Source organism: Chiloscyllium plagiosum, chromosome 6 (assembly GCF_004010195.1).
Source record: "Chiloscyllium plagiosum isolate BGI_BamShark_2017 chromosome 6, ASM401019v2, whole genome shotgun sequence".
Classification (NCBI taxonomy): Eukaryota; Metazoa; Chordata; class Chondrichthyes; order Orectolobiformes; family Hemiscylliidae; genus Chiloscyllium; species Chiloscyllium plagiosum.
In genome coordinates this window covers 50,906,295-50,918,627 of record NC_057715.1, presented here as the reverse complement: position 1 = coordinate 50,918,627, position 12,333 = coordinate 50,906,295, and the positions used below count along the sequence as shown (strand labels likewise).

Below are 12,333 nucleotides of genomic sequence, written 5' to 3'. Positions count from 1 at the left end.
TATAGGGGTATGGGTGGGTTGCGCTTCGGCGGGTCGGTGTGGACTTGTTGGGCCGAAGGGCCTGTTTCCACACTGTAATGTAATCTAATCTAAAAAAAATTGCAACTCCTGATAAGATCTCAATATTCTCTGAACTCTCTAAAATTTTTAAAATGATTTAATCAGAAAAAAAAGCTTACAACACAAATTATGATCGGAGATTATACCATAGAAACAAACCATTTAGCCCAGTGTCAATGAGTTTTTTACACACAAGCCTGCTTGTTCCCACTTCTACAAGGTAATGTATTGAAATGGCATGGAATCATAGAGTCCCTGTAGTGCAGAAAGAGGCCATTCAGCCCATTGAAGCTGTACTGATCCTCCAAAGAATATCCCACCCAGACCCAGGGATATGGGTTCAAGTCTGACCAAAGCAATGATGAAATTCCAAATAAATAAGAGTCTATAATGAATAGTCTTCTACAAAAGCAAAATACTGTGGATACTAGTGATGTGAAATAAACCAGAAAGTGCTAAGGAAACTCAGCCGATCTGGTAGCAACTTTGGAAAGAGAAGCAGAGTTAACACTTTGAGTCCAAGAACTATTCTTCAAAACTGAAGAGGGCTGGAGAATGTTGATTTTTATGTTGTTGACAAAGTCGGAGGGGAACCTGTGATGAGAGTGCCCAGAGCAAAAGACAACTGAGTTGTAATGGTGGTAAAAGTAAGATCTAAATGTAAAATATTTGTTAATGTTAGATATGGAAATCAGCTTTTTGGACAACTAACCCAGGATTACACCAAATGGAGGACCATGTTCAATATTTATCTTGAGGCTTTAAAATACCCAAGCGGAAAAAGAGAAGCTGTTCCACCGTTCTGCAGGGCTTCGTTGGAACTTTGCAATAGGCCTAGGGATGGAAATGTTAGCATGAAATCAAGGTAATGTATTGAAATGGCACGGAATCATAGAGTCCCTGTAGTGCAGAAAGAGGCTATTCAGCCCATTGAAGCTGTACTGATCCTCCAAAGAATATCCCACCCAGACCCAGGAATATGGGTTCAAGTCCGACCAAAGCAATGATGAAATTCCAAATAAATAAGAGTCTATAATGAAAATTAAGAGCTCACAGTATTGGGATAACATATTAGATTAGTTCGGATAGGATACAGAAAATAGGGATAAATAGGTCACTTTGAGGTTCACAACCTATTACTCGGGGTGCCAGAGGGATCAGTGCTGGGCTTCATATTTATAATCTATATCAGGGACTTGGATAAAGGCACCAAATGTATTGTAGTTAAAAATTCAAATGATGCATGTTAATCAGGAAAGTCATCAAGCTGGCCTTAGTTAAGGGTCAATAACAAGAGGGCTTAATTTTATAGTGAAAGGAGGGAGGTTTAGAGGGGATTTGAGGCAAAACTGTTTCAGCCAGAGGATGGTAGGGGTCTGGAATGCACTGCCTGAGAAGGGCAGATGCGATGGGAAACCTCAACCTTTTTACAAAGTACTTAGATGTGTACTTGAAATACGCACATTCAAGATTATGGCCTAGTGCAGAAAGGTGGGACAAGTATAGGTGGTACTGTATTTCTGGCAGTATAGGCTTGATGGGCTGAAGGGCTTCTTCTGTACTGCATGATTCTCTGAAAGACATCCTGTAATGGCAACCATGTAACCATTGTCATAAAAGCTTCCTGGTTTACTAATGTACTTTTGGGAAGGAAATATGGCCTTCATACATGGTCTGGCCTAAATGTGTTTCCAGACCCACAGTAATATGGTTAGCCCTTCTGAAAAAGGGTCACTGGACTGAAAATATCAATTCATCGTTCTCTCCACAAATGCTGCCAGACTTGTTGCACTTTTCTATTGCAGCTCCAACTACACTCAAGAAACTTTTTGACACCATCTCCTTTGATTAGCACTCAATCAACCATTTCAACAGTCATTCCCTTCACTACTGATGCATAGTAGGAGTAGTGTGCATCTTCTAGACACACTGCATTTGGGTGTAACTCCAACACATCTGCAACCTCTACAACCTAGAAGGACGAAGGGACCAGATATGGGAAAACCACCATGGGCACTTTTCCCTCCTAGGCACTCATGATCCTAACTTAGAACACTATTACTCCTCCTTCACTGTCGCTGAGTCAAAATCCTGGAACTCCCTTCCTAAAAGCACTGTCAATGTACCTAAATCCAAGGACTGAAAAGATTCATGAAGACAGTTCACTGCTACCTTCTCCAGGGCAATTAGGAATGCCACAATTCTGCATTAGCCATGATTCTCACATTCTATAAATGGATAATAGATAATAGAACTGTACAGCACAGGAACAGGCCCTTCAGCCCATGATGTTATGCCAGACATGACACCAAATTAATCCCTTCTACCTGCCTTTGATCTATATCCCTCTCCTCATTGCATATTCATGTGTTTATCTAAAAGTTCCTTAAATGCCCCTAGTGTATCTGCTTCCACCACCACCCTTGGCAATGTGTTCCAGACTCCTATCTCTCTGTGTTTTAAAAAAAAACTTGCCTCTCATATCTCCTTTGAATTTGCTTCCTCTTAAATGCATGGCCCTGAGTATGAGACATTTCAAATCTGGGAAAACGATTCTGACCATCCACCCTATCTCAATTTTATTGTCTTCTATCGAGTTTCCCCTCAGCCTCTGCTGCTCCAGATAAAATAACCTGAGTTTTACTAGCCTCTCCTTTTAGCTCATACCCTCTAATCCAAGCAGCATCCTGGTAAAGCTTGTCTGCACCCTCTCCAAAGCCTCCACATCCTTCCTATAATGTGGTGATCAGAATTGAACACCATCTCTAAATGTGTCGTAACCAAAGTCTTGCAATGCTGCAACATGACACCCTGACACTTGTGCTGAATTTCCCCACCAATACAGTATTGCCATACCCCTTCTTTATCACCCTATCTAGCTGTGTAGCCATTTCGTGGAGTATTGGACTTGGAGCCCGAGATCCCTTTGCACCTCAATGATCTTCAGGATCCCACCATTAACTGTATACTTTTCCTTAACATTAGATCTCCAAAAGTGCAGCATCTCACATTTTACCAGGATTAAACTCCATCTGCCATTTCTCCACCTGTATCTGCAACTGATCTATATCCTGCTGTATCCTCTAACAACCTTCTACACTATCCACAACTCCACCAATTTTTGTATCATTTGTAAATTTACTAACCCCAAGTCATTTTAATGCATGATATATATATATATATATATATACAGACCCCTGCAGAACAGCACTAGTGAGTATACAAAGATCTTGGTCAAGACTACAGTAATCTCCTCTCTTGCCTCTCTCAATAACCTGGCATAGATCCCATTGAGCCTGAGGATTTATCCATCTTAATGTCCTTCAAAAGACCCAATACCACTTATAGAACATAGAACAATACAGCACAGAACAGGCCCTTCGGCCCACGATGTTGTGCCGAACATTTGTCCTAGCTTCTTTCTTGATCTCAAAATGCCCTAGCATATTAGCATGCTCCACACTAACCTCACTATCCTCTATATCCTTCTCCTGCGTGAATACCAATGCAAAGCACAAATTCCCTCCTTGATCCTTGAGTGGTCCTGCCTTCTCCCTAGTTATCCTTTTGTATTTATTGTATGTATAGAATGGCTTTGGATTCTCTTTATCCCTACTTGCTAAGGTCATTTCATGGCTCCTTCTTGCTCTCCTAATTCCTTGTTTCAGCACTTTCCAGCTTTCTTCAAATTCCTCACGTGCCCTATCTAATTTTAGCTTCCTAAACCTTACATCTGCTTTCTTTTCTCCTTCTGCCTAAATTCACAAGCTCCCTCGTTATAAAAGGGTCCCTTACCTTGCCATCCATGTCCTTCCTCCATACTGGAACATGCTGGTCCTGAACTTTCATTCTGAACCCTAGCCAATAAATATAATTATAATATTCATCTGTATCACAGCTATTTTCAATGTTTTACTATTAAAACAAGTGACTGCTCAGATATGAAAACATATTCTGGAATAACTACAAAGAAAGCACAGAGAGATAAATTGACCTCTGTCGGAACTAAAATAGCCAGTGTGCTGTCAAGTTGGCTAAGTATATGGCTGTAGACAAGCAGGAGGCTGGGAGAACACAGCAAGCCACGCAGCTTCAGGAAATGGCAAAGTCAATGTTTCGGGTGTAAACTTTCTTCAGGACTAGGGGTGGGTATAAGAGGAGCTGCAGATAAGGGGTGTGTGGGGAGCAGAGTGGCGAGATGGGGATAGGTGAGGACAAGTAGGGGGTACACCCTGGCTGGTCAATGGGAGGGACGAATCTGGTAGGTGGCTGAGAAGAATGGAAGGTGGGAGATGGCCTGGGAAGAGAGCTGGGGGTTGGGAAGGGAGATTATTTGAAATTAGAGAACTCAATGTTGAGTCCTCCAGGCTGTAAGCTGCCCAGGTGGAAGATGAGGTGGTGTTCGTCCAATTTACAGTTGGATTTGATGTGGCAATGGAGGGGGCCAAGGATGTAAGGTGTAATAGGGTACATAAAATTCGGCCCAATCGCTTTCAGTCTGGAGAAAATTATATGTATGTGTTTACTGTTACTATTAGTTACAGTAATAACTAACTGTAATAACTCACCAAGGCTCGTACAGCCAGACCTTCTAAACCCAATACTTCTACCATCTAGATGGTCAAGGGCAGCAGATACATCATATTGCCAGTTGCAAGCAAGTTTCCCTCCAACTCACACACCATCTTTACTTGGAATTATGTTACTATTCTTTCACTGTCATTGGTTAATATCTTGGAACTCCTTACCTAACAACTGTAGGTGTCCTTAAAATTTAAGGACTGCTGTATTACAAGAAGACCTTTTCCAAATTAGTTGGCGATGAACAATAAATATTTGCTTAGCTTTAATGCCTCCATTTCCATGAAGTTATGAAACAAAAGTTGTACTTTGAGTGAGAGTAATGAACATGCATTTTGGAAACACACTTGAACCTTAACCACGAGGAATAAATTGACTGAAAAGGTTTCTTTAAATTGAACTTTATGGAAATCAACCAAACAGACATTGGAGTAATTGAGTTTGGAGATTACAGACATTTGGCATTTTTAGTAGTTGTTAGTTGCTTGAGAGGAATAATTGGATCTTTACTTGTAGCTAGGTTATGATTAGCAGATCATTTATTATCACTAATGAAATTCCATTTTTAAAAATTGTAGTTTACCAAGTGATCGATTTTCATAGTTTTATAGGGGTTCTTTAGTTATAGGGAAGATAGTTTTTTTTTCCCTGAGAAATACGAAGTCCTTCATCTTGTTCTTGAAACAATCATTCGGAGATTCACAGGAAGGATGTGGGTGACATGGCATCTAACCTTACATGCATCTCTACATGGAAATGCTTGACTTTCCCTCAGTGTCACCTAACAACAGTAATCAAGTAACTCATAGGTTGGAAATATAATTCTAATCAAAATAAAGATTTTAGAATGTCAATGTGCTTCATCTCAACATAATCTCCGGTTTGAAGAAATGTACTTAATGATGACAGATTCATTCTCATGTTTTGTATCAGCTTTCATTTATGTTGCATTGTAATGAGAAGCCATGCTGCAAGATGTTTCCCAGAGGTGTAATCAAACAAATGTAAATGCCAAGTTGAAGGAGATATTAAGAATTGTGACCAAACTCTTGATCAAATAGTTGGGTTATAAAGAGTTTTAAAAATGGAGGAAGGGTACAGAGTGGAAATTCCGTCACATATCTAAGCAGACAAAAGCATTCCCCACAACTGGTGTGTCAAAGAGAAGTGAATCAAAGGCTAAGGACAGCTTGTGAATCAATAAGATGCTAAGATTGTGTACATGCAATGGCTGAGAAGAGGAAAAGAATTGTTGGTTAGAAAATAGTAATGACATTTTTTGGGGGTTTATATTAATTTGTACAGTGTAAGCTAGTAATTTGTGAATACTGTAATATTCAGAGAACAGGGAATTCTAATGATTGCTCCATTTGGTTCTTTCTAGTATGAGGGGCAGGGCTTAGCAACATTTTCATTAAGTGTCTCATCAATAAAGTGTCAAAGTCTGTTTGATTTTGGGGCAGTTAGTTAAAGAGAGTAAATGAAAGTGGCGCAAGCTCCAAGTAGTTGGGTTGCTGGTCGCTGAGAAGGCAACTGACTGTCTCTGTTGTGATTGGGTGACTGATGATGCCAAAAGATTCAGAGAAATTAAGGTGCAATAGCCCATCACAGTCAAAGAGGTTTGTCATTGACTACTTTGGTTAGGCCCATTTCAATGCTGTTACAGTGATAGAAACCTGGTTTAATAGATCCAGTTAGGGATCTGCATATGATGATATATGCACTAACTTAGAAAGAACTTTGCGAATGGGGTAGTAGTTTGCAAAGACCAAAGGTCTGTCTTTTCTGGAATGGAAAAAAGATGGTAAGTTTAAAATTGAGAGGGAGATTATCTAACAAGGTGGAACCATTTATATCTTTTAAAATGAGACCACAAAATAAAAGCTGTGTAATCAGCAATTAACAGTGTAAACAATAAAGCAGGAAGAGGGTTCCGTGGAGAAGATGCAGATATGTCTGCCTTATTATAAAATTCTGTTGAGGTAAATTTTACTTTATGTTCTTATGCTGTACTTTCCAGTGGATAGCCTTTCACCACTGCCACACATGCACTCGCCACTTTCGTCTCAATGAAAGCCCAGTGAATTGCAGAAAAAGCAGGAGATCTGCTTAAATATAGTCCAGTCAGTGAAGTACAAATAGTTGCACTGTGTTTAACAAATGTCCATTAAATTCCCAATGTCCAGAGCAAAGAAACATTATTGAACCAACATCTGACGTAACTGCAAATTTAGTTGCAATTACATTTGAAAAGATGAAGCAATTTGTGATTTTCAAGCAATGAAACGAGAACAACCTTTTAGTGGGATCACTATAGTTCAGCTAACCTATCAATGTTGTGTTTCATATTGAAGGACTAGTATAACTGAAATGACTTGTGAAGTGACTTACTTATTTTGTAATGTTTAGAATCCCACAGAGATGTCAGACATTTCTTCAGTAACAGAGCATTTCCTTAAAGAAGAAGAAGATAGAGCTCGAGTGTTGGAGAAGCTGCTGAATTCTCACATTGATGAACTGCAAACTGATTCAAAGCGTACAGTGAAGATGTATGCTGGAGCTAAAGTAGATATGCCTGCTACTGCAGGTTTATTATGTAACCGTAAATTTCAAGAAACCTGAAATACTGTGGATCGTATTATATAGAATGTAATGAATGGACCATTGACATCTGTTATGAACAAAAAGTGTGTGTGCATATCTGCAACTGTTAAAGAATTGCATGCAGAAAGCCTACAATTTAAAGTTGTTCAAAACTTATGAAGAGATCTTTTTAATAGGAACAGTGTTCATATTTTATACATCTAATGAAAATATTGCTCTGTTAACACGATTCAGTTTTACAATTTATTGTTAATATTGTGCTTTCATGGTCATTCTTGTAACCTTTAAATTGGGAAAGTTTCAAGGAATGGCTGGATCATTAAGGCATTTTTGTACCAATATGAATGTAACATTAAAAAGTCTATATATAAAACGTCAAACGTCACGTGGTTTTCTCCAGCTCATGGTGTGTAATATTTTATTCTTGCAATAGACATATTGTTACTGTTATAGAAGCTTAGAAATGGGGTACTTGTTTACAAAGATGCAGGGGTCAATGTTTCCATCGCATGGGCATTTTTAAAATTTTCTTTTCTGCTTTCCTATCTCTATCCTTAGAATTTGACATTATTTTAGTTCCCAAGTTAGGTAAAGCTGTATCTCATAATTCATGACCAATTTGCTGTCAATGTGTTCAGCTTTGCTTTCCCAATACCCATTTCCTCCTTAATAGTCCTTGTTATTACTCATTGTCAATATGCTCCCTCTCTGTTTTCCCATCAAACCATTAGCTGAACCCTGATCCTTACTCCTGTTCAGGTCGCTGCCATTTTATCCTGAAAAATCCTTTAACTCTACCAACTCCAATGTGATTTGACCCTTCATCCATAGCGTGTAGATTTTACGGTATGGTGAGAAAGCTAAATCAGCCAAGAACCCGAAACGTCGATTCTCCTTCTCCTTTGCTGCGCTTTTCCAGCAACACATTTTTAAGAACATATGTCTGCATAAGTCTGAAGAGTTTGATCCTGTCAGAAGTCAGATTTCCATAAAGCTCATGCAACAATTTCAATTTATTAACAGCTAAGGTGGAGTGGATAAAATGAGGAATGCTCAGTACACCAGAAGTTGCAGATCTCAGGGGTTTGGGGGTGGAGAGGTTGTGAAGTTGAAGAGGATTACAGAATTGGGAAGGGCAAGATCATTAAGTTATTTGAAACCAAGAATTTGAATTTAAAAATAGAGGCTTGCTTGGGCAGGCACATGTAGATTATCAAGTGGAGGGAAAATGGGTAGAAGAGTATGCAGGTTCGTCTGGGATAATGCGTGTTTCAGCGGTATGATTTGGCTTTGGCATCGCTGAAGAATTAGGGAGCAGTATTTTTGAGATCACTTACTTTCGTTGACGGGTACCCCGTGCAGTTCCAGCGGGATTGGTTCACGCACTTTGTTTTGTACATGTACCAATGGCCATGCCGTTCTGCACATGTGCAATGTCGGCGCTGGTCTGCACCAAAGTCTCTGCACCGTAATGTCAGCAGCTGACAGTACAGAGAGGAGCTTTCTTACATTTTTTAAAAGTATCGTGTTAAATTTACTTCATTCAGATTATGCTATACTATGCATTAGATGTTTTGGTGATTTTTGAGCAATCATGAGTGATTTTTTTTGCTGGTTTGCCCTTAACCCCACTTTTCCCATAGGCTCATTAAAGCAATTATCTATTACACGAGGTTTTGCTGGAACACAACTATAGTGTTAGAGGAGACCTACCTATGTAATGATATAGGCAGCAACGTTTTGAATAGCCGCAAATTTGCAGACATTGGAAATCAGCCAGGATTGCACCGGAATAATCAAGTTGAGAGGCAACAAGGAAATGGGTGAGGCTTTCAGCAAGGTTAGAGACCAGGGATCATACAGAGACCGTTTTTGTGATGATGCAGATGTGTAGTAGAAAGCTCATCTCTGGCTCAGATACAATACCAAAGTTGTGAACAATCCAGGGGAAAATTACTGCAAATGCCAGGGGTGGCACAGTGTTTAGCACTACTGCCTCACAGCGCCAGGGACTCGGGTTCAATTCCAGCCTCTGATGATTGTATGGAGGTTTGCCGATTCTCCCTGTGTCCGTGGTGTGCAGGTTAGGTGGATTGGCCAGGCTGATGTTTGTCTTGAAGCCACACAGTGCATGTTCATTCAAATAAATTGAGTATGGACATGTTATCACTGTTTAGTTTGTTGACATTTTGTCCAAAATGGTGTCTATAAGCCTCCCTTCCTTCTCTCCCGCATACATTAAGGTGCCGTCATATCCTATCCATAGACCCTCCTGAATAGTGACTATGTTTTCTACTTTGAACACCCTTCGGCTAATTCTGTCCTGCGTAATTATTGGGAGTCCTAATACCATCCGTAAAGTTTTCCCCGGAGACCCTTTACAGTCATCATTGAAGCAGACTTTGGTCAATTATCTCAGTTGGCAGTCTGATCATTTGGAGTGTTTCTTTCCCTAAGCATAAGCTGTATCTGTTTATTGCTGATTCAGGATGGAACCTGTCCCTGTCTGACCTGTTTGAGATTTTCTCTCAATTGTTCTATCATCCACTGTCCATAAATGCTGCACAGGGTTTGGTTTTGTTGTCTGCTGTCATCTTCTAATTTCCCTTTTATTATCTGGTTTATTGTTTTGGCGTGTCCTTCCAGCACGGCTACCGTAAGGCTGCTGGTTCCCTTTCGGCATTCTGCCTACTATTCTCATTAATTGTACCCAAAGCTTGTTTTACTTGTCAGATCAGGACTCTTGAGTTTATTGTCCATGTCGGCTAAATCAAGGACATTAATGGTTGATACTCCTGCTCCATATGCTGTTGCTAAGTCATTCAGTATTTCACTTTTCTGTTGTTTCTCTGTTCTAAGTTTGGTCTTGCTATTGTCTGTCCCTTTTTTGCATTCCAGTAGTGTATGGATCAAGTGGAGATATAGACTTTTAAACTGGGAGAGCACCACCACAGCAGTTGGGTTTCTGCTAAATTCACCACCACAGGTACCAATTTGTGGTGAATGTTATCGTATAAGATTTTGCCAATAGGTTTTAAAACTAGTTTGTTTTGTGGACCGAAGTGGCTTCAGGGAAAACTGATTGGGCTGCCTCTAGGCCATTCCTAATATCATGCAGAAAGAACTTCCACTCTGAGTTTCCCAGGTATCACTGTCCAAGTTCGAACCCCTTTTCTGGGCTGTTTGCTAAGTATCCTATCTCAGAGCACCCATTGTTTGAGAATCCATGAGATTTCTACTCTCGGGTAACAATCATCTAAGTTCCCACTTTTTAATATACTGCCCACTGTTTGTTGCATCCAAATATTATACTTTTATTGGGGTGTATTCCTAACACACCACCTTCTCATTAACCTGCGTCCAGTGGGCCAAACCATAAGTATCCTGAGCACATATATCCTGGGCTGTATAGTGTTTCGTATGTGTTGTTCTTGATGTTGATGATGATCCCAATGAGGTATACCTTGATTGTGTTTCATAGAACATAGAACATTACAGTACAGCACAGGTCCTTCGGCCCTTGATGTTGTGCTGACCTCTGAAACAATCCGAAGCCCATCTAACCTACACTATTCCATTTTTGTCCATATGTCTATCCAATGACCATTTAAATGCCCTTTAGGTTGGCGAATCTACTACAGTTGCAGGCAGTGCGTTCCACGCCCCTACTACTCTGAGTAAAGAAATTACCTATATCTATCACCCCTCAATTTAAAGGTATTTCCCCTCGTGCTAGCCATCACCATCCTAGGAAAAAGGCTCTGTCTGTCCCCTTATATAACCATCTGATTATCTTCTATGTTTCAATTAAGTCACCTCTCAACCTCCTTCTCTCTAACTAAAAACAGCCTCAAGTCCTTCAGCCTTTCCTCATAAGATCTTCCCTCCATACCAGGCAACATCCAAGAAATCTCCTCTGAACCATTTCCAAAGCTTTCACATTCTACCTATAATACGATGACCAGATACACAATACTCCAAGTGCGGCTGCACCAGAGTTTTGTACAGCTGCAGCATGACATCATGGTTCCGAAACTCGATCCCTGTAGCAATAAAAGCTAATACACCTTCTTAACAACCTGGGTGGCAACTTTCGGGCATCTATGTACATGGACACCAAGATCCCTCTGGTCATCTACACTACCAAGTATCTTACCATTAGTCTAGTACGCTGCATTCCTGTTGCTCCTTCCAAAGTGAACCACCTCACACTTTTCTGCATTAAACTCCATTTGCTATCTCTCAACCGGGCTCTGTAGTTTATCTATGTCCCTCTGTAACCTACAACATTCTCCTGCACTATCCACAACTCTATTGACCTTATTGTCCTTTTGCAAATTTACTAACCCATCCTTCTATGCCCTCATCCAGGTTGTTTATGAAAATGACAAACAGCAGTGGCCCCAAAACAAATCCTTGCAGTACGCCACTATAAACTGAACTCCAGGATGAACATTTCCATCAACCATCACCCTCTGTCTTCTTTCAGCTAGGCAATTTCTGATCCAAACTGCTAAATCACCCTCAATCCATGCCTCTGTATTTTGTGCAATAGCCTACTGTGGGAACCGTATCAAATGCCTTACTGAAATCCATATACACCACATCAACCGCTTTACCCTCATCCACCTGTTTCGCGCGGTCAGGGTTTTTCCAGGGAGAGATCAAGGTTGTTTCTGTTGTTATCCTTGTCTAATATCTGAATAGGGTTGAACTAATGTAAAGCATATGCCCTAAACCTCCCCTACTTTCCTAAAAAACAACTTAAAAACCAAGAATGTGAACCCCATGTGGAATGTTAAATTGGATTTAGAGGCCTATTAGGCTCCAACCTTGGTTTTTAATGGTAAGGGTGAGGATGGTTTAAACAACCTGACCATGAAAAATTAGGGAAAATCAAAGAATTGTAACCTGGTTAATCCCATCAACGCACAGAGGAATAAGAGTGGGAAGATGTGAGATATAGAGATTAGATTAGAGTGGTGCTAGAAAAGCACAACAGGTCAGGCAGCATCTGAGGAGCAGGAAAATCGACGTCTTGGGCAAAAGCCCTTCATCAGGAATGGAGGCAGGGAACCTCCAGGGTGG

The 12,333-nt window shown here is 40.3% G+C and overlaps 1 protein-coding gene across 1 annotated transcript in view; it reads left to right on the top strand.

Moving 5' to 3' along the window:
• The window catches only part of LOC122551047 (centrosomal protein of 63 kDa-like), a 55,399-nt gene extending 48,136 nt beyond the window's left edge, over positions 1–7,263 (top strand). Inside the window, exon 7 of the mRNA XM_043692690.1 lies at positions 7,051–7,263. Coding sequence (XP_043548625.1) covers positions 7,051–7,263 — 213 coding nt within the window. The remainder of the gene's footprint in view (positions 1–7,050) is intronic.
• Positions 7,264–12,333: the final 5,070 nt, after the last annotated feature.